The 22,532-nt window shown below is 38.3% G+C and overlaps 2 protein-coding genes and 1 pseudogene across 3 annotated transcripts; 2 read left to right on the top strand and 1 right to left on the bottom strand.

The window, feature by feature from the left end:
• The first annotated feature begins 1,347 nt into the window (after positions 1-1,347).
• LOC109021641 (LOB domain-containing protein 25-like) lies at positions 1,348-3,207 on the top strand. 2 transcript variants are annotated; one of them, XM_019004320.2, is made up of 2 exons: positions 1,348-1,655; positions 2,452-3,207. In XM_019004320.2, the coding sequence occupies exon 2, from the start codon at positions 2,471-2,473 to the stop codon at positions 2,984-2,986; it is 516 nt and encodes a 171-aa protein (XP_018859865.1). In that variant the 5' UTR covers positions 1,348-1,655; positions 2,452-2,470; the 3' UTR covers positions 2,987-3,207. The 2 variants fall into 2 exon arrangements, with proteins under 2 accessions (XP_018859865.1, XP_018859864.1); XM_019004319.2 differs by having other exon boundaries at positions 1,349-1,702.
• A 5,686-nt stretch (positions 3,208-8,893) lies between these two features.
• On the top strand, positions 8,894-9,424 carry LOC109021650 (annotated as a pseudogene).
• A 420-nt stretch (positions 9,425-9,844) lies between these two features.
• Positions 9,845-20,913, bottom strand: LOC109021649 (zinc finger CCCH domain-containing protein 41-like). Its single transcript, XM_019004332.2, has 5 exons — positions 20,540-20,913; positions 14,403-15,251; positions 12,248-13,492; positions 11,457-11,810; positions 9,845-10,590 (listed from the first exon to the last, which is right to left on the bottom strand). The coding sequence occupies exons 2-5, from the start codon at positions 15,144-15,146 to the stop codon at positions 10,147-10,149; spliced, it is 2,787 nt and encodes a 928-aa protein (XP_018859877.1). The 5' UTR covers positions 15,147-15,251; positions 20,540-20,913; the 3' UTR covers positions 9,845-10,146.
• Positions 20,914-22,532: the final 1,619 nt, after the last annotated feature.

The following is a 22,532-nucleotide window of genomic DNA, read 5'->3' as shown; positions in this document are numbered from 1 at the left end:
ACTACTACCTACATTAACCGTTCCAAAGCATCTATAATAGAAATAAAGCAAGTATCTAAATGAACTATTTGACCCATCTAAAATATGGTAAACCAGATTTATCAATAAAAAAATTCCATACAAATTTCTAGCTAGGTAATTGTAACATAGAAGAGAAAAACAAAATAATACCTTAAACTCTAAGATTAGCTAATCCATCTGTCACATCATTACCTTCTCTATATATATGTTGCACATCAAAACTTATACACTTGTTAAATTCAAGTATATCTTCCAAAATATTCACATACCTGCATGAGGCTTTTTCTTATTTTTGTACCAATTAACTACCAGTAATGCATTTGACTCAACAATTACATCATAAAAACTAAGCGGGTAACACAAAGAAAGATCAATTTTAACTGCAAAAACATTTGTACCAACTCCCAAATGAATGAAGAATCCATGTATAAATTTTCCACATTGATCTCAAATAATACCACAACAGCAAACAAGCCCAGGATTGCCTTTTGAGACAATATTAAGTTCCATTCTACCAGTAGGAAAATTCAACCATCGAATTAAACTAAACTTTTTCAGTTTAGTCTTCAATAATGGAATTCTCAAGAAATTTAAAATAGAAACATCATCTAATCTTTTTATGCCCCTTGATGATTTAATCATCAGATTTAATTCATGCAACCATTTCACAATTTTCAAATAATACAAGAAGTAAGCTTGATTATACCTTCATATTTGGCTGAGTTTCTTACTACCCACAATTTTCAAAGTATTAAACAGGGAACTAATTGAGCAATTATATAAATCTGATTTGTCCCATGGAAAACCAACCCTTAAGTTAGTAATAATTTATCTCTCTACCCCCAAGTTAAAAGATCTAAGACGTTAAAAATCTGTGAGAAGTGATGCCATGCTGCATACAGATATAACAAGATCACAATCATTAAAAACATGTAAATCAGACTCTACAGCTTCCCAACCACAACTACACTTAGTGGCCAAGCTTATGCCACATATTTGAACATTTATGTCCAATTTGGTGAAGAAATTAATAAGGATATATATGATCATGTTACAGGCGTTTTGATGATCACACAAGAGATTCTCTTAGGCGTCTCATCAAACAAAAATCTCCCATATAGATATTGCTAGCAGCCTCATGGAGTGAAAAGATAATGTTTTTTCTTCGATATTGTAGGGTCCCATAAACATGTCAAAATATATTGCATTTGATCCATGATCTTTGAAATATGTGAGAACAGGAGTAAAAACTTGCGACGGGGGCAAGTTTGAACATATGCTGTCGATTGAACAGTGTTTGACATTATTATAAAGGCAGTGACATAGTCATCCTTCTTTTCTTATACTAGGGTTGTGCCCCCCATTTATTTCCCTTGTCTTTTGCCTCTCGTTCCTTCTTACTGAAAATGCTCTTTGCCTCCCTTTCTGATCTCCGTCTTCATTTTATCACTGTATTTGCGAGTCACTCTCTTTATCTGACCTGCAACTAAGGTTTCATTTGTCTTTTCTCAACTCACACTCAATAGAAAACTCAAGGAGTTCTCCAACTCATGTCTATATGGCTGCAGCTTCTTTTTCCTTGGGACTCTTATCAGAATAGATCTTGAAGGAGCCTACGGCGCCGGGGGTGAAAGGTAATGAGATTATTTCCGATTCGAGAAAACTCGTCATAGATAAAAGGGTAAGTACTGGGTGCAGCCTTTTTGATATAGAATTTCTTTTCTTATACCTAATAACTTTCCTTTCTTTTTGAATGAAATATATGTTTCTTAAATTTTTATAAGTTTATTCCAGTTGATGATCAACCCAGGGTAGAATTCCAGTGATTTACCTTCATAGAGTCACAGGAAAGAGGTTAAAATTACATTAGTGAGATCCCATACTGATCTAATGACTAGTAAAAGAGAGAAAAGAAAAGAGATCTAGAGAGACAAGGATATATCAACATGTTAGGTGGTCAGTGTAAGTAATTTCAATGAAGTTCAGGAAGCTGAATTTGTGGAGGTTGGCTGGGGAGAAGGGGGCAGAGAGAGTTTTTCAAAGGACAAGTATATCAGTTGAATTTAGGAACTGTTGACCAAATCCAGGAGAATCTTAACACAGTAAATCATCCCTATCTTCCTGTGTCATATTCCTTCTTTTTATTATTTCTTCCGTGGGGAAGAGATTGAAAAGATGCAACATTATTCACAGAAAGTAACACTCATATTCAAGAAAGACTGCTTTTGGTACTAACCCTAGTTCCACTGTCCCTGAAATTACCAAGTTTAATTGAAAAAGAAAAGTTTTGCCCAGTTCAACGAAGGCAGCAGCATTAATTCTTAATTGCCCAGTCCATTCTGCAGATCTCTCTCTATATATATAAACTGCTAGTTAATGAATGAGATGGGTGATTTTTAGATCTTTTCTGTTTTTTTTTTTTTTTGCCAGGCAGTGAAGATATTTTAATATGGCCTCCTCTAGCTACTCCAACTCTCCGTGTGCTGCCTGCAAGTTTTTAAGGAGAAAATGCATGCCAGATTGCATTTTTGCACCATATTTTCCGCCTGAAGAGCCACAAAAATTTGCAAATGTTCACAAGATATTTGGCGCAAGCAATGTGAGTAAGCTCCTCAACGAAGTCCTTCCCCATCAGAGAGAGGATGCAGTCAACTCTCTGGCCTATGAAGCCGAGGCAAGGATAAAAGACCCGGTCTATGGCTGTGTTGGAGCCATCTCAGTCCTCCAAAGGCATGTCCTTCGGCTCCAGAAGGAGTTGGAGGCCACAAATGCAGACTTGATGCGGTATGCCTGCAACGAGAATATGCCTGCACCAACATCCCAGTTTGGAAGAAGGATGGGTCATGGAGCTGGTTCTTATGGTCAAAGTTCTGGTTTGTATTATTCTTCTCCATGGAATAATAATCAACCCTCATGTGAGGATAGCCAAGAGAGAGGAGGAGAAGGGAATAATATGCAAGGTTAAGTATTCCATTCTTTTGTCCATGACTGTTGAGAAATGAATTGGAGACTAGGGATCAGTAGGGAATAGGCCAGGGTCTTATATATATATATATATATATATATGACACTGTATAATATGGTATGCTATGTTGTCATGATCGAAGACGATCGAGCTGACTGGAGTATTAATGGCATTTCCCTTAGTTGATCAGAAATAATCAACCTAGCCAATTAATTAAATATGCACAATCAAGAATATTCTGGTCTTGTAGGCCGCTGATGATCATGATCATATATAAATATATATATATATATATATATTATATAATGTGAGTAGTACTTGAGTATTATAAATATTTGGATCAGCATGCATGCAGCTTGTACATTAATGAAATTGATCTCTAATTTCTAGTTCCCGCATATATATATATATATATATAATATTAATATATCCTCTGGGTTACATGCATGCATGACTATAAATCAGTATAAAAAACCAAAACCAAGTACTGTCCAATAGCTAGCTAGCTTATGATTATAAAGATCGAGGTTCCCCTTGATCATCAGTTTGGCCACCCAACCTAATTAATTGCCAGTATATATAGTTATATTTAAAGCAGAACAATCAATGGCGGCCCAAGGCATGCATCATGAGCAGTAACACTTGTCGTAAGGGCAGAATCGATCCGCCTAGCTAGTGGTCTGCCTCATGTAATTAATTTGGTGTCTAGAATATTGATCTTGTAATTAATTGGTTAAATGATCATGACCCTTATTATCTTATAAATAGCACGAAATACTACTTCTTAATTGATGATGATGCCAATGACATCATAATGGGGGTACGTACATACGTACAACAATTAGGTGGCCCGGTCGCCTGATCTTGAATAGCATAGACTTCGTACGTACACGTGAATCAAGATATAGAGCTTTTTTCTCGCAATAATTTTGAAGATCGAGGCTAGCTAGCTCGCTGCTCTGCGCGCTTATAATTAAATTACAAAGAGTAGTACGCTAGTGGCAGGCAGGAGGCCGTGTGCATGCAGGTTCTGGTAATTACATTTATAACTTGGTGATCAGCAAAGTAAATTATTTCAAATCACAGTAAAAAGCCGAAAAAGGAAACACATCATATTGATCTCATACTCCAGCTAGCTAGCTAGCTAGCTACTGCATGGGTTTCACCTTTTTGTTCGATCGCGGCACGAATGTCATAGGCCTAAGTGGGAAAACACATGGATCTAGTTATGACATTCTTGGAGCTTTTGTCCAACTGCCGGCATCAACCATGCATACATATATCAAGCTGCTTAATTACTTACAGCTTGCTCTGCTTCTATCGATCTGCATATGAAATTCAATGGCAAAGAAAAGTGACTGCAAATTTGTTGACTTTTCTGTTAGTCCTTTTTTTCAGAACTGCATGATGATTTACATAATAAATCTTTGCTTGAATGTGAAATTCAATGGCAAAGAAAAGTGACTGCAAATTTGTTGACTTTTCTAGCTGTTAGTCCTTTTTTCAGAACTGCATGATTTTACATGATAATAAATCTTTGCTTCATGAATAATTCAAATTCCTAGCCTCCATCGTAAAATTGTCATTATCTAAAGCAGTAAGTTACACATGAGATGCCTATAATATAAGTAGACCCCTACCAAGGGATTGTTCTCCCATGTGCTAAGGGCAAATACTCATGAACCAGCCAAAAAACAAAAGAATAAAAATAAAAAACAATAATAATAAAAGATTCCTTGAAATTAAGTATGATGTTGAAGTACCTTTGTCTTCTAGCTTGTATCTTTAATTACTTGACATGATCTCTAAGTTCTAACCTCTTTAATTGCCTTGATCAGTTATATATTGAGAAATATTAATGGTCGACTTTCAATTAATTGTAATATCTAATTAATTGCATATATAGATCATTTGAAGAGAATGATGTCTAAGATTTCAACTTATATTTGAAAAAGAAAATTTTTTTTATCAGTCATTATTCACCACTGTCCTACACCCCATATCCTATAAAAAACAATTTCATCACAATCTATAAAAAATATCCTTACACCTTATGAAAAAATTATAAATATAGAGTGTAAAAATGAATAGTAATTGATATATAGTATTGTTCTTTACAAAATCTAGACTCAGAATTAGAGGCCAAAGATCAAAGCCTATTTCCCATGCAATAATTCATGTAACCGTGAGAATATAAATATATACGTACGTGGAGATGGAGAGAGAGAATATATATGAAATAATGACAAAGAAAGATACTTGTTGATCATGTCCCGCTTTCTCATGCAGAAAGGAGTACGCGCACTGCATACGCCTAGGCGTAACAGAACTGTGCATTCAGAATGTCTTAATCGATCTAATTAAGACATGGCCGGGCGTGGTCGTCGGTCATGTCTAATTATATCACGATCTAGTACATTAACCCATCAAATCTATATAATACATGCATGCATGGACCACACACGACCGCCCAAAAGGATCAAACTCGATGATCATGACCAAAAAGATATACATGAAGAACAAGACTTTGCACGATCTAATTCATTGCAAAAGTTACAATCTTGGTTGATTGATTGATTGGACGTGGCCAAACTGTTTAAGATTTTGGAAATGCCGATCGACGCGATCGGGGGGTCTTGATCAGGGTCTCAGGATAGAATTCTTTCTTCTTTCTTTCCCACACAACTTGATCAAGATATCATAGCCAACTGAGGGATGACTGTTTACCTGCATGGAAAAGGATCGCATGGTCCTCCATTGTGGTCGACAACGGCCGGACTTAAAGGGCTCACACATGAGCTTTGTCTCGCATATAGAATATCTATATAAAGGCACTTAAATATAGAGTCGTGCAATATGCACCAACTTTTTATCGAATAGTATTTTACATAATGACGTTACAGTAACACGTGCAGTGCAATGTCATCAAGAATAAATTAATTAGCTAGGTTGATGATCATGCTTACACTAATGACACGTGTCACTACCACATTTGATCGGACGTTATAGGTTTTGCATAATAACATGACACTAAGGTGGTTTCAAGGGGTGGATGTTGAAACCGACTCATTTCGGTGGGTTAGTGGTGCTGAGTGTGGAGTGTGGTACCTTTAAGAATATTGGAATTAAGGAGATCTTGAAATTTTTTAGAGATGGAGACCATTTCATACAGCATGTCTTCCCTGAAGGAAATGTCTCAGCTGACTATTTGGCGAAACTTAGTGCTCAGGAACAAGATCACGCAGGTACTTAGGAAACTTCGAGATCTCATTCGAACGGATAAGCTAAACCTTCCCTATTTATATATTCGGTAGTACTTCTCTTAGTTGTTAATGTTTTTGGAGTCCTTTTGTTTTGGCTTTCAGTGTGGGTCTTGCAGATATGTTTTCCTCTACCTTTGGTGAGACTTTATTCAATAAAAGAGGTGCCGCGCGTCCTCTGTTATTTGGAGGAAAAAAAAAACATAACATGACAATAACACGTGCTGTGCAATGTCATTTTGAATAAATGTTGGTGACACGTGTCACTACTACATTAATGTGGTAGTTGGCACAACCAACATTAATTGATCGTGAAGCGAGATAACATGGCAGTGCCATATCATTCCACAAAACATTCAGCGAAAGGCTCGTAAAAGTAGGGCTGTGCATCGATGGGTTCGGCGTCGATTTTGGTGCAAAATAAAGACACCATCAACATCTATCATAGGTTTGTTGAATCGGCCGAAACCAAGGATTTGGGATGAGGAAACCGATCATATCTGTCTTGATATGCATCGGCGCAGTCTTCGGTCCACTATCGACGTCTTCTATAAAGAATGAGGAAATGAAGAAGAGTGAAAAAGTGTCTCGCCATCGCTACCATGGAAGAAGAAGAGAGTTGCAAAGGTTAGAGAGGAAGAAGACGACGTGGCGAAGAAGAAGAGGGGCATGGAGGGTTATTAATTCATCTTAAAACGGTACTGTTAAAAACCAAACGATGCCGTTCTATTATAATTTTTTGTTTTTTAACTTTCAAACTCTAAAATGACGCCGTTTCACTCATTATAAGTGAAATGATACCGTTTTATATACATATATTAAAAAAAAAAAAAAGATCGGATAAGCCGGTTCAGCAATTTTTCAACAGTTCAAACCGACGCCGAACCATTGATATCAATTTTCCTTCAATTTTTCTCGACTGCTGACCAGTTCTTTGCCGATTCCGACTAGTTTTGTACTCCGACAGTCAGTCTGATCGGTTCACGACTGATTTCGACGGTTCCTATACAACCCTATATAAAAGTAAGCATTATACTAAACATGATACTATGATAACGCGAAGTACTATATATGATCAGTTGTTAAGTAGCCTATATAATGCAAGCATGTGTGTATAATAATAATAATAATAATAATTTTTCTATTAGGTAATAATTTATTATATTATATATAAAAATTATATGTATAGTAATTTTTGTATATTTTTTATACGTGATTGATTTTTTTTAACTTAAAATAATTTATTGGACTAATCATATCAATAAAATACGTAAAAAAAAAAAGAAAAAATAATTGGGTATAGCAGAATTCAAATTATATAAAAAAATATCCCGCGGCAAGAGTTCCGTACGATCGATAAAGCTTTCGTTGAGAAAGCCTATGGTTGAAAAATATAATAGAGCTAGCTAGCCTCCAAAAAATGGCTTATTGGGGTTGGATCAAGTCCGCATGGTATTGCAAGTTTTAAGTCGTGTTCTAACATATTGTACGTAATTAGTTAGCTTTCAGATATTTATATGCTTTTGTAAAATGCTATATACAGTCTTGTACTGTATAGTCTTCACATACGAAAAAAAATAGAGAATATTATTAAAAATAATAATTTTTTATTATAAATGATAAATTTATCAATTTTTTTTAAATAAAATACGAAAATATTATACACTCTAAAACTGTAGCTGTGATGGTCCAAACCCACTTAACAACTGGCACAAAACTGACCAAGTATTTCTGCCTCATGTTAATTTTGTTTATACTCTTATCTCCCCCTACGTTACTTTTAGGGTTAGTTTGGATATAGAATACTCTATCATTATTTATTATTTTTTTATTATTTTTTACTTATTTTTTTTTATTTAATATTTTATCATTATTTTTTTATTACTATTTACAGAATATCTGAGATCGTAACTCTTAAATAGAAGATCCAAACCACATGACCTATATTCAAAAAGGACTAATCAATAATATAACTGGAACCCCATTAGAACCTTATAAAGAGTAAAAAAATTTTCTTCACGATCAATGTAGAATCTTATTCACCACCTATCTATATCCTTATCATATGTGGTATCACAATCTTCTACCTTAAATTCTAGACGTTCTTGTCGGACTTGTCCGTTGTAGGTGGTATGACTCAAGTCTCACATTTCTGGTTGAGATATGTTATGATATCACTTGTAACCCCCCAATAGAAGTGGCCCAAACCACATGACTTAGACTAGTTAGTGATACAATTGAAGCCTCAATGAAATTTTATAAAGAGCAATAATTTTTATTCTTTCTAAGCAATATGAGATCTCATTCACCATCTACTCTTATCCTTATCATGTGGGGGAATCGCAATAACTGCCCAATCGCAACCTTAGGTAGTAGTAGTACAGCACATCCATCAGCTTGCAAAACACAAACAAAAATGGTGGCAACACGTACGTTCTGGACAAAGAGGCCACCTCCCTTATTTTTGAAGCCCCTTTTGATCAAGGGCCACCCTGAAACTTGTTTCTCATGCAAAGCCCTTGCGCCTCAGTGCTCACCATCTCACATGTACGTGTCGATGCCTTACAGCCTCCACCCCTTTATATAATACCACCCGCCAACTTTCTCCTCTTATATAAATATTGTATCTTGTTCTTTTTATATTTTTAAACCTCTGTGGAAGATCCAATCATCGTGAATGGCTGACCGTCCACAACAGCTCCAATTCCCGCAACGCCACTATAACGGTGGTCCAAAGTCCCAAAGAGGCCCATCGGCGGCAAAAGTCATAGCAGTCCTTGGTGGCCTCCCCGTGGGCGGCACTTTGCTTGCACTTGCTGGTTTGACGCTCATCGGCAGTGTCATTGGGCTTGCTATCACCACCCCACTTTTTATCATCTGCAGCCCTGTGCTTGTTCCGGCCGCCATTGTTATGGGCCTCGCTATCGCTGGGTTTTAGCTATACCGGGTCTTCAATTACCTCCGACAGGCCTGTCGATCCCTCCCGCAGGAGATGGACCAGGCAAAGAGGCGCAAGCAAGACATGACAGCTTATGTGGGCCAGAAGACTAAGGAAACGGGCCAAGACATCCAGAGTAAGGCTTAAGAGGGAAGGAGGACGTGAAAGGCAGGCTAGAGGTTTCAACTTTGAAGGCCTATCCCTCCGACGAAAATCAAATAAAAATAAAAATAAAAAAATAAAAAAAGTGAAGAAGAGGGCTTGAGAGGTGGAAGTATTTAATGTACCGTCGAAGCGTTTTCTTCCAAAACGTTGATGTCGGGTTTTTGGGTGCACGTGTTTGTTCATGCAACTGTAAGCGTGTTTAGGATAGATGAGTTTGGCATTGGGCTGGGGAACGCTTGAAATTAATGTTTTTCTATGTATGTTTGCATTGGCAGAAAAATTAAATTATGTTATTTGAAATCCCTGACGAGCTTTCAATTACTCAGTCGCTCTCGCTCAAGCGCTGTTTAAGGCATATGCAAAGTCGAAGAAAAATTGGGAAATTTTGCATGTGATATCACTGAAGATGGACAATGTCATGAAACATGGTAAAATCTGTGCAAATGGAACAAGACTACAGTGCATCAACTCCAGTCTCCAGTACAATATAGAGAATCAGATCCCAAATCCCTGTTATGTAAAAGGTTTGATTAATTTTCAGTAGAATTGTAAACATTAATCCTTTGTTACTACCACTAGACATATCTCTAAAAGCTGAAAGACTACAAGTTTCGCCTTTCAACCATCCCAACAAATATTTCAGGTGGGAGTCAAAAATCAAGAATTTCCTTTTCTACATATCCCATGCATGAAATAGAAAACATTGGAAAAATTAAGTTTCAGCAACATTCCTGAAAATTACAGATTAATGATGGAACAACATCTTACCTCACTGTACAAATCCGATTAATCCATCCTCAACGGACATCGCCTTCAGGTGACGCTTTCTCACTGGACTTTGTGCTTGCACTAGGCTGGGAATCATCGTCACCCAGTTCCCCTGGCTCAACACCGCTTTCTCTAACTGAATTTTCAGGTTCTCCATTTTCTGATGCAGAAACTTCCTCAGGAGTGATACCTTCTATTTTTTCCGGAGTTTGACCATCTGAATGCCCCTTATGAATGGAGGGAGAATTTTCTCTGCCCCCAGCAGAATTACTAGACGTCAGCCACATGAATTCTAAAGTGTGGCCTTGCCAGCATTTACCTTCACCAAATGCTCTCTCCGCTGATCGGCGTGTGGTGAAAGTTATACGACCCGAGCAATTTTTCGATGCCTCAGACTCACCAGCTTGCTGATCTTCTAGCTCCAAATTAGAAATATCGCCATATGATGAGAAGTGTTCCTTCAAAACAGCATCCTAGAAGAGAAGGTAAGGACATCAGCAAATCTTTCATCGAGTACACTGACAATTACCATGAAAAACTGACCCCACAACATTTAATAATGAGTTACTAAAGGGGAAGACACCAAAAGCAAAAGCAAGAAGGGCATGCAAATAGATAGTATATCATGCTGTAGTAAGTGCAAAATTTCAGTCCCTACATGCGTGCTAAAGGCAATTTCAAAAAATAAAAATTATAAAGAAATTAATTACATGACAATCATTTTAGCAGAAGGTATGTTTCAAATGGGGTACATTGCCACCCGAGCCAAACTCCCCTTATTTTAGGTTAAACTCTTGTGGGTGGGGCGTTTTAGTTTACCCACTTTGTGAGGCCGGCATTTGATGATCTTCCTTTCAGTAATGACATACGTTTGATTAAAGCATTTTTCTCCAGCTGTTATAGCATATATTTGTTTTGCAATGGGAGGGAATATGCAGCTTCATACGTGATTTAAAAATGCGGTCTGAAGGCCTCGTCTCGCGCATTTACCTTCTAAAACATTGATTAAAAAGGCCCTTCCTGGCCACTTCCAATGGTTTCATTATTTAACATCTAGAAAGCTTATAAAAGGAATGCACCTAATGGGCTTTTTAATGAAATTCGTATTCTTTATAAAACAAAATCTAGAAAGCTCATGAGTTGCATAAACTAGTAAGTAAAACCTTATTCATGAAGCATTGTGCAAGAATGTACCCAACTACCCTAGACCAGTTCTCTTCCTGTATAAGAATATTAAAAATACCATATAATTCATTGTAAATTGGGACTGCCCCATCTACCTTTCCTCAATAAATCTTATTAATCAGCCACATGCACAGAAGAAGAGAGAGAGACTTACACTCGCAAGCCCGGCTGGCAAAGGTGGAAGAATTCTAAATGCAGTAGGACGGTTGTCCAATTTATATCTGTTTGTTAGAAAAGGAGTCCCTACTGGTCCAACTGGACGAATTGGCTGCTTTAAACTCATAGGTTCCTGCAGTACCGGGATTGGACTTGTTTTGGGACTATTGGGCACAACATTATCAGCTGGTTTGTTCCGATCCCCCACCATCTCAGCACGTGGAGATGCCAACACAGAACCAGGATCAGCTGTGGACCTTGGAGTAGCAGTTTTAGCAATATCAGCCACTATTTCCACTTTAGGTCTCTTGGCAGCTTGTTCGGAATCTACCTCGCCCTTAAGTCCTGTAGTCTGCAAGAGATCAAATTTTGAGAATAGTCGAGACTAAGAATGAACATTATAAAAGAGCCTGTTATTAATAACTTTTCAATCTCAATGTAGGGTGTGAAAGAACAGATAACTTATTAATGTGACCTAATCTACATCTCTCTCTCCACCATTTTAGTGTTATCATGGGAAAGATACAGCTCATGAAACCATTTGAAGACTGTCTAAGCAGAAAAAGTACTGTAATGGGTTCCTTAGTGTAACAAAAAATAGAAAAAGTTCTATGCACACTTGGCTTGTTATATGCAGGGCAGCACCTGCACCTGAAAGATACCGAACTTAGATTACCAGATATTGGCTCATGAAAGCCACAGGGTAACAGGCTCCGCATTGAACATGTGACATAAATGAAATGTATAACTGGACATGAAATTCAAAAAGGTTAGGACATATGACTTTACTTGTTTCTCAAGTTTTTGTAACTGGCGTCGAAAGTCATTCCGCTTCTGGTCCAGCAATTCTTGTTTCTTGCGAAGCTCCTCTTTTAACTGCTCTAAACTCACTAGCTTCTTTTGCAAAGGTGGAACCTTAGGACCATCTGAGACGACAGGCTTAGGATGGTCAGAGACAGGTATAGAGGCGTCAGAACTATGGAGAACACTACTCTTTGAAACAGCAGATTGATTAATATCTTTCCCTTTGCTAGCAAGGGAAAGATAAGATGGAACTGAAGCAGCTGTTGCACCACGTGGAGTTACAGATACACTACTGCCGCTGCTTAAGCCATAATCAGGAATGCTATCACGATTAGCCCACCACAGCTTGATAAAGCGGTTACCCATTACAGCATCAGGTGCCTGAAGAGCAGCTTCTGCCGCTTCTCTACTTGAGAATTGGACAAAAGCTCTTTCACTATTTGCTGGAATATAAATATCAACAATTTCTCCAAATTTTTGAAAATGCGAAAGAAGAGCTTCCCTTTTATTGTTTTTCTGGGGAATGCCATTGACAAATAGAGTACGCAGTGCCTTTTGAGAAGGCTTCCGCATGTTACGTGTACTATCACTCGGTGTCTTTGGAGATAATGCCATAGCTTTTGAGCCCATAACCTCCGCAATGATCTGTTTTCCTTGGCGGGAAGTGTTTTGAACACTGGCCAAGGCCCCTTTATCTTCATTAGCTTCATTCTCAAAATAATCAGAGGAACTCATCATAGAGTCAATTTTTGCCTTTACATCTAATCTGTTCTTTGAACTACCGATTCTACCCCAAACAGACAAACCGGTACCCTGTGAGGCAACAGCAGTTCCAGGGCTTTTATGAAGACACTCATTATCAGCACTGTCACATGACCTGCCATTGCGCCTATCGGAGGGATCATCATTCAACACAGAGTCAGTTTCATTATTCTTTGGTGATTGTAGAGTATGCAGCCCATTTGATGTTTCGGTGCAATTGTTATTCCACAGGGGTTGATCAGGATCATACAAATCAGCTCCACCCGCACAACCAGAACCAGAAAATGCACCATTAAACCCCAAACCATCCTCGACCAATCCAGGCTTGCTACTTTTGCTATGGAATCCTTTGCTGTTCATCAAAGTGGTTGAAGAAGCACTTACTGATGGTAAAGGTCCAGTTCCAGCAGGTGTTCCCAGTAGGTGCACACTTGGAAGTGAAACAGGAAGGTTAAACTGTGAAAGACCCTGCAAATAAATACATGGTCTAAAATGTAAAAAAGGATTGTTGCCCAGGAAAAGACTGAGCATGGCAACTGACTGCACAAGTCAACATATGCAGTGCATAATTTATTTACCGAGTTACTGTTGACAGATGACAGATGGCAGATGACTCAAATGAATACGATAATCCTAATTACAAAATAATTCCCCTTGAAACATTTCACCGATGGCTTCCAATCGCCCAACAAATGGCCAGGAAGTTAGAAAGATCTCTCTTCCTTTAGTTCATCTCAAGGATCTTCAAGTAACAAAAGTGATCCATAAGGATATGGAAATCAGTGATCTGCCAGTGTGGCCCACCATCAAGGGAATTTCCAGCAGGATAGGTATCCACATACTAATTCAGCCAAAAAAAAAAAAGGTATCCATGTACTAACAATCATGAAATACTGAGATTACAGCAACCAGAAACAGCAAGAGGCCTGTTTATGGGTTTCTGTGTCTTCTCTGGCTAGTTTTTAGACAAGGTAGGACCAATGAGCCAATATCAATTCAAATAGGAATTGACATTGGCATTGGCAGAAAAAGCTAGAATAGAATCAGATATTGGCAATTAAAAGAAAAGAGTAATGAAAGTGACATCCATGAAGCAGACTTCAAAGTTGGTCTAAATAACCGATTAGAAGGTCATTGAGGAGGATAAACTTAAAAAATCAAAGTGTCATTTGGAAATTTTTTTTTTTATCTTTGTAATATAGTCTAATTTGAGCAGAAATAGAAGATTTTGTACCCATAAAGTGGTTGGTCATGAGGCCTGATTAGTGCCTACCACACTTGGACTTTAATTTCCCCGTTATGTAGAGCATAGTACATTGCTAAATAAGGTATTGATCTCTTACGGCTCAGTAACAGGGCATGTCACAAATATGCATACCTGAACATCTTCAATGACAATCCTATTAACACCATGCTCCATGGGGCACATGTCCCCTCTCAGACAAAATCCACGCTCCTCAAAGTCCCTGCAGCGTTGGTGAGGAATGCCAATATTCATTGAAGAATTGATGGGTGGTCTGAGAGTTCCTTGCAAACCAATGGAATGGAGTGTTTCCAGACCACCAGTTGGTAGTCCTGTAATTAATCCAAATGCATTCCAGGATGCACTCTGTGCATTTGAAACATTTGCCAACCCCATTCCATTATACAGGCTTGGAGGAATGGGCCCTTGGTGAACCAATTGAGAAGCAATATCAACCGAACTGAACCTCGAATCACGTTGGTTCCAAGAGCCAGAGTCCCTGCCTCGTCCCCTACCAGGACCAGCTCCAGAAAACATTTGGTTTCCCCGAAATCTATGATTTGAATCCAAAGATGTGCGTGCCATTAAGCCTGGGCGTCTTCTTTCAAACTTTGAAGATAGATCTTTCTGATTTTGTGGAGATTCATTTTCCCTGAAAGGATGCCCATATTCGAAATGTTTGTTGTATTTTCTATATGGCCTTGTTATCACATGTTCCAGAGCATCTCTTTCCAAAGATTGAGAGCGGGTCTCCCGCCTTCGATGCTTGTGGTTTCGATCATCATCATCATCATCACTGACTTCCTTCTCCTCAGGATCACCAACACAATCAGACGGAGAAAGACTTGCTGGCTTTGGAGATGAGACTTTCAGCTCCATAGGAACCTCTGAAATATCCAGAATAGTATTTTATAGCATCCAGCACTAGATGCAGCAATCTCGTGACTTCAATTGCCCAGACAAGTTCCAGCAACTATAGAGAACCTACAAACATGGAGAAAGATTTAAGCTAGAAAACAAGAGTAAATTGACTTTATGGCTAGAAATATGTACACTAGGAAAATACAAACTAGGGGTTATGAACCTATTTACCTAGATCCACATATAAATATACATATATGTGTACACACACAGAGATAGGATTTAGACAGGTAAGCTGTTCACGTGCAATATCCCAAAATCCTTGCTTGGTTACATTGTTGACTCAAACCCATAGGCTACATGCATTGTGCTAGGGTCGACGGCTAGAAGTAAAGAACTTGAAGAACTTTCCAATCACATTTAGGAATGAGATAATGCCAACCAAGATTAATTCTCTAGCAGATACCAGCAAAAATTACGCCACAAACAATTCCCTCTGTAGTTATTGATAATTTTACACTTTATCCTCTCCAACATTAAAAACTCAATAATAATCGCAGACGAACTAAAAAAAACACATTAATATAAGAAAACCTATATTAGCATATAACATTTTGTCACTTAATCATTTATTCATTTACTGTAAATAGGCTCAGAATACTCTAGAGTTTGGTTTTGTTTATTGTCGGCAATACCCCTGCCTTTTGTAACAGATTTGATTCTCTCTTGTATGTGTATAAATACACCATACCTCACCAATGAATATATGAAGGAATTCATGAAAATCTCCCAGGCTTACATGGTATTAGAGCTGCTTGACTAGCAGTCTCGTGATCCATGGCCTCACTTCCTTCTCCTTCTGCTTCCCTCATCTCTTCTTTCTCACATGTAGTCACCCTTAAACTTACTACTGGGAATTATTTATTATGGAAGGTGCAAATATCAGCTTACCTTAGAGGTCAAGATCTCTACTACTATGTGGATGGCACCTTACCCTGTCCAGCAAAATTTCTTCCTGCTGCTAACAATGAAATACCTAAAATCAGTCCAGATTATAACACTTGGATGAGATCACTGGGTATTTCGGTAAGGTCAGGTCCATAGCCGATAGCCTTGCCTCCACATGTAATCCTCTACCAGACAAAGAGCTAGTCACGTACCTACTCACTGGGTTAGGTCATCTCTATGAATCCTTTGTCAAATCTATGACCACCCGTTTTGGCCCCATCTCCTCCCATGAACTATACCAGATGCTTCTCATCCATGAGAGTAGACTTGCTCACACCTCTAAACAAACTATAGAGCCCTCGGCCAACTTTAGTTCTCATGGTTCTCCTGGTGGCCAATACCAGAGAGGTAGATCTTCCTCTAGAGGTAGACAGGGTAGAGGTCAAGGAAACTACTCGAGCCGTGGTGGTCATTACACACCCAACTTCTTTGGGAACACTCATCAAACACCTAGTGGTGCCCGCCCCACTTGCCAAGTTTGTCAAAAACCAGGGCATGTTGCTCTTCAATGTCGGCAAAGGTTCATCCACTCATACCAAATGCAAGCTCCCCCTTACTTCTCAGCCAACTATACATCCAGTTCTCCCACCCAAACTTCCCCCTCCAACCACCAAAACTACAACTCGGATACCACTTGGTATCTTGATTCTACCGTGACCCACCATATCACCAATGACCTCTCTAACCTCAATCTGTCTAGTGAGCACTACAATGGTATTGAAGGCATTCACGTGGGTGATGGATCGTGTCTCCCGATTGAACACATCGGTGACTCTACTTTTCTCTCTAACTCTTCCTCTTTTCTTTTACATAAATTGCTTCATGTTCCTCATATCTCCAAGAACCTTGTTTTTGTGCTTCAATTCTACAAAGATAATCTTTGTTTCTTTGAATTTCATGCAAACCATTTTTGTGTGAAGGACACTCGGACAAGGAGGTCCCTCAATAAAAACGCGTAACTGCCTTTATGCTTTTCTTTCAATAAAAACGACCTCTACTTCAGCTCATTTGGGAGAGAAAACCTCCATCTCATAGTGGCACAGACAACTCGGGCATGCTTCCCTTGATCTCGTGTCTAAAATTCTGCACACTAAGTGCTTGCCCTCATCCCGCAGAGAAGATGATACATTTCAATGTTTAGCGTGCCCCCTTGCAAAGGCCCATAGGCTTCCGTATACCTTGAGCTCGGCCCAATATAAAAGGCCTTTAGAAATTGTTAGTGCGGACCTTTGGGGCCCATCTCCTGTAATCTCCAACAATGGGTTCAAATATTATATATCCTTTGTGGACCACTTTACCCATTTCACATGGATTTTTCCATTAAAATTAAAATCTGATGTTATTCAAGTCTTCATGCAATTTTTACCTTACATCGAACGTCTTTTTAATTCAAAATTGCTTGTATTACAAATTGATGGTGATGGTGAATTTACACCACTCACATCATTTTGTAAAATACTTGAAATTACACATTGTTTTTCATGCCCACATGCTTATCAACAAAATGGGCTTGTTGAAAGCAAGCATCAACATATTGTCGAAAGCAAGCATCAACATATTGTCGAAACTGGTCTTGCACTCCTTGCCCATTCTTCTCTTCCAAAACATTTTTGGTTCAAAGCCTTTGAAACCGCAGTTTATTTAATTAACATGCTCCCTTCAAAAGTCCTTAAAAATAAATCCCCTTATTTTTTGGTTCACCAAAAAGACCCTGATTACACTTTTTTAAAACTTTTTGATTGTGCATGTTGGCCCAACTTGAGGCCTTGTAACAAAAACAAATTAATGTTTCGGTCAACACCATGTGTTTTCTTGGGCTACAGCACCTCTCACAAAAGCTATAAATGTTTTAACCCAAGCTCTCACCGAATTTACATCTCACGAGACGTTACATTCCATGAGACATCCTTTCCTTACTCTCACCAGGAGCCCAATTTCTCAAGCCCACCTACATTACCCAATACTTCCACACACAGGGCCCTTCCTTTATTGTCTCCATCCATTTTAGGCCCAGGCCCAAGTTCGGCCCCCATTTCACCCATGTCTCCCGATACTTCATCACTTTCACCTAACCCTAATTTTCACAATCAACCTCTGCCGCTCCCAAATCCATCGATCCTTCCATCTCCAGAAAGATCCTTGTCTTCTCCTTATCTCCCTTCTACTCTTCTTTCCACTACATCGACGATTCTCCGTCCCCCTGTAATAACTCAGAGTCAAACTAATTCTTCTCACCCTCACATCTATCGAGATGGAACGATCCCTTACCCACAGCAGCGAAATTGTTTTCTTACTGTTGCAGATGTACCGGACGATCCCTCCAGTTTCTCGATCGCGAGCAAGTTCCCAGAATGCAAGCCGCCATGGCCCATGAGCATCATGCCCTCGTCAATAACAATACATGGAGTTTGGTACCCCTTGATCCCTCTTTTAATATTCTAGGGTGTAGATGAGTGTTTAAAACTAAGTGTCACTCAGAGGGCTCATTCGAAAGAAGAAAAGCCCGATTGGTAGCCAAAGGCTACCATCAACAGTCTGGCCTGGATTTTCATGATATCTTCAGTCTTGTTGTGAAATCCACAACTATTCGTTTGATAATTTCACTTGCTATTACGAATGGCTGGCCTCTACGCCAGCTAGATATTCAAAATGTTTTTTTACATGGTGATTTACATGACACAGTTTACATGCAACAACCCCAAGGGTTCATTGATTCGAAAAATCCTAATTTTGTATGCAAACTGCACAAGGCCATCTATGGCCTCAAACAGGCTCCACGAGCCGGGTTTGCACATCTTAGTACCTGGCTGCTTAGTTATGGTTTTCAGCATCTCAAACTGATCCTTCTCTATTGATACTAAATCATGGTGACTTGAAAATGTTTATGCTCATCTATGTTGACGATATTGTGGTTACCTCATCAAAACCAAGTGCCATTGACTCTCTGATTAGTGCTCTGTCTCAAGCTTTCCCTGTTAAAGATCTTGGTTGTTTATCCTGCTTTCTTGGGCTTGAAGTTGATTATTCTAGTTTTGGACTATTTTTATCTCAAAGGAAATATATCAAGGATCTATTGCTACGAAGCAATATGCTTCACCCAAAATCTGTGACCTCACCGATGGCATCCTCAATTAAACTGTCTCAATGACTCACTAGAGTTTGAGGACAGTACATTGTTTCATAGTATTGTAGGAGGCTTACAGTATTTATCTCTCACACGACCTGACATAGCCTTTGCAGTCAACAAGGTTTGTCAGTTTATGCACTGTCCCAAAGTCCCTCACTGGACTGCTGTCAAGAGAATTCTTCGGTACCTTAAGGCCACTCTTAATTATGGTTTATTTTTTAAATCTCAATCTTGTGTCTCTCTTCAAGCCCTACACGGATGTAGATTGGGCAGGGTGCCTTGATGACAAACACTCCACAGGAGGCTTTGCTATTTTTCTGGGCACTCATCTCATCTCTTGGAGCTCCAAGAAACAAAAGACTGTAACAAGATCCAGCACGGAAACGGAATACAAGTCACTTTCATCCACTGCAGCGGAGCTTATATGGCTACAATCCACGCTGAAAGAGTTGGGGATCTCCTTGTCTACAACTCCTACACTTTGGTGCGACAACTTAGGAGCTACGTACCTTACCGCCAATCCAGTTTACCATTCACGGACCAAACACATGGACATCGACTTTCACTTTGTCCCTGATAGAGTTGCTGCACAAACTCTGAAAGTTTCTTTTTGCAGCTCCAAGGAGCAACTGGTTGATGTGTTTACTAAGCCATTAGTCTCTGATAAATTCTTTTCTTTTCGTTCGAGTCTCAATGTAGTTGACACCCCACTAGACTTGAGGGGGCATATTAGCATATAACATTTTGTCACTTAATCATTTATTCATTTACTGTAAATAGGCTCAGAATACTCTAGAGTTAGGTTTTGTTTATTGTCAGCAATACCCCTGCCTTTTGTAACAGATTTGATTCTCTCTTGTATGTGTATAAATACACCATACCTCGTCAATGAATATATGAAGGAATTCATGAAAATCTCCCAGGCTTACAACCTATACTATCAAAACCTCATCGCAAAATAAATAACGCCGTGAAAATCTACAAGACAACAAAACTAAACAAGCAGAACCGAATTTTAACAGAAAAACACTAACTGGAACTATATTTGTGAATAAACACTATCAAATTAAGCTCCTGCAGGACCTAAACCACTAGGTTTTCGCAGATACATAATAAGCATGTTGTGTAGACATATGGAACTAGAAATTTTTGAGGTATCAGAGACCGTAATGATTAGAATACACAATGATACTCATGTTTAAAAAAATTAATAAGAAGAATAAAAACACAAGCCTAGAAAACCTTTTTTTTTTATGAATAAGCATAGAAAACTTACGGAATACTCTAGAAGAAATGAGAGGCTAGTGCCTCATCCAGCTTCTCCCGATTAGAGATCGATACCGAGGAATCGAATATAGCATGAGAAGGTCATAAGGCGCCCAAGGGAAGGCATTTCTGAAAGATGAAAGTAATTGCAGAGGAGAGGGGGCAGGATCGTAATAACGAGATGATCGAGGAAGGGGGTTTATGAGAAGTTCGGTGCGTGGGAGATTTGAAGGACGGCAAAATATGCGAGAGAGGGAGGGAGGGAGAGAGAGAGAGAGAGGTTTAACGACCGTGAAGTTTGGAGCCGGTTGGGGTTTGGAGCTGTGAATACCGAACAGGATTTTAGAGACACAGAGAGAGAGAGACGAAGAGAGGAAGAGGGACGATGAATCATGAAATACCAAATAATAATAAAATCACGTATGGACAAAAAAAACAATTGAAAATTTATGTTTGTGTCCCATGAAGTTTCCTAAATTACAAAAGTATCTTTGTCTATTCTTTTTATAGAAGAAGTTAGGTTGTGATTGAGTAGTGAAATATTTTGTGAATAATAATAATAAAATAATGATAAAATATTAAATAATATTAAATGATAGTAAAAATTAAGTAAAAATATAATAAATAGTAGTGAAGTATTTTTCAATATCCAAGCTAGATCTTTATGTATGGGAGGGAATCCGATCGTCAACATTGTTCATGAAAGACACGGATAAACATCATCGTGGTCTAGGTGTCGTTTGGATTCGAAGATAAGTTGAGATGAGTTATGAACAGTAGTGAGATGAGTTGTAAATAGTAGTAAGATTTGTAAGTTAGAATTATTTAATAGTAGTGAATAGTAGTGAGATGAGTTAAGATGAATTGAGATTGACTGTGAATACAAACACACGAGTTAATAATTTTTCAAACCTAGTGTGAGTTACATCTTCTCTCCACGCCTATTGTAGCTTACGATGATGAGTTTATAAGATCGAGAAAAACAAAACTTGCTATCATTTTGACTATACTTCTTCAACAAGTATCGCTAACCATTATTGATGAAAATGGGTGTCTTTTCATGTGCGACCATCTTTTTTTGTACATATATATGGAAAATGCTGGCTTGTCTCCTCAAATGTGCCCTTGTATTTGCCTCCTTTCATGGTAAGGTCATGTGTCATGTCAGAGGGGCAAATTCAGGAACAAGTTTGGAGGGCAGCATAGCATGGTGCTATATACAAACATTAGATGGATGAAGAACGAGGTGGCTTTTCCATGACATGCAACACAAGTTGTATCCGACAACCCCAAAATCTTAAGTGGGAAGATATGTGACTTGGAATCACTCTCAATATGGCAATTACGACAACCTCAAAGCACGTTTTGAATTATTTATGGCCCTGGAGTTTTTCTGTGGTCAACTGATGGAGCAATAATTCGACTGGAACAACACAATCTGAAAATAATTTCTAAAGGGATGGTTTATAAGTTTTTTTTTTTTTTTTTGTTACTTATCAAGACAGTCTTGGCCATTGAAATGTGTATGCTTGTATCAGTTAGGGGTGCTCCTGATTCTACAATAGATTATTTCTGATTTTTGAGTCTCCTTGTTAGGTATTATTATTCATGTATACGGCTTGTGTGCTTGGCTATGTCTATAATTATAAATAAAACTTCTGATTACCTATCGAAAAAAGAGTTTCTGGTTTTTAAGTTAATATTCTCTCACTCATTGTTGATGCAATCGTTAGAAGGTTTGTAAGATTTGGAATTGTTTATTATGTATGCCTTAATTAGTTCTGTGTAAACTTTATATAGATATATATTTTGAAAATGTATTATTGGGCTCACAATGCACTACTTATCTTTCTTAGCGTCATGTAAAGATTCAATGTGTTCTAAATGTTATTAGTAATACTGGTACTTTACTGTTCTAATATACTGATATTTGGAAATAGAGGAATGTTATATCACACTCTACTGTACATTATACTCTCCACACACCTCACATAGTTTTTTTT

This window comes from Juglans regia, chromosome 10, assembly GCF_001411555.2.
Source record: "Juglans regia cultivar Chandler chromosome 10, Walnut 2.0, whole genome shotgun sequence".
NCBI lineage: Eukaryota > Viridiplantae > Streptophyta > Magnoliopsida > Fagales > Juglandaceae > Juglans > Juglans regia.
This window is presented reverse-complemented; position numbering and strand designations above follow the sequence as displayed.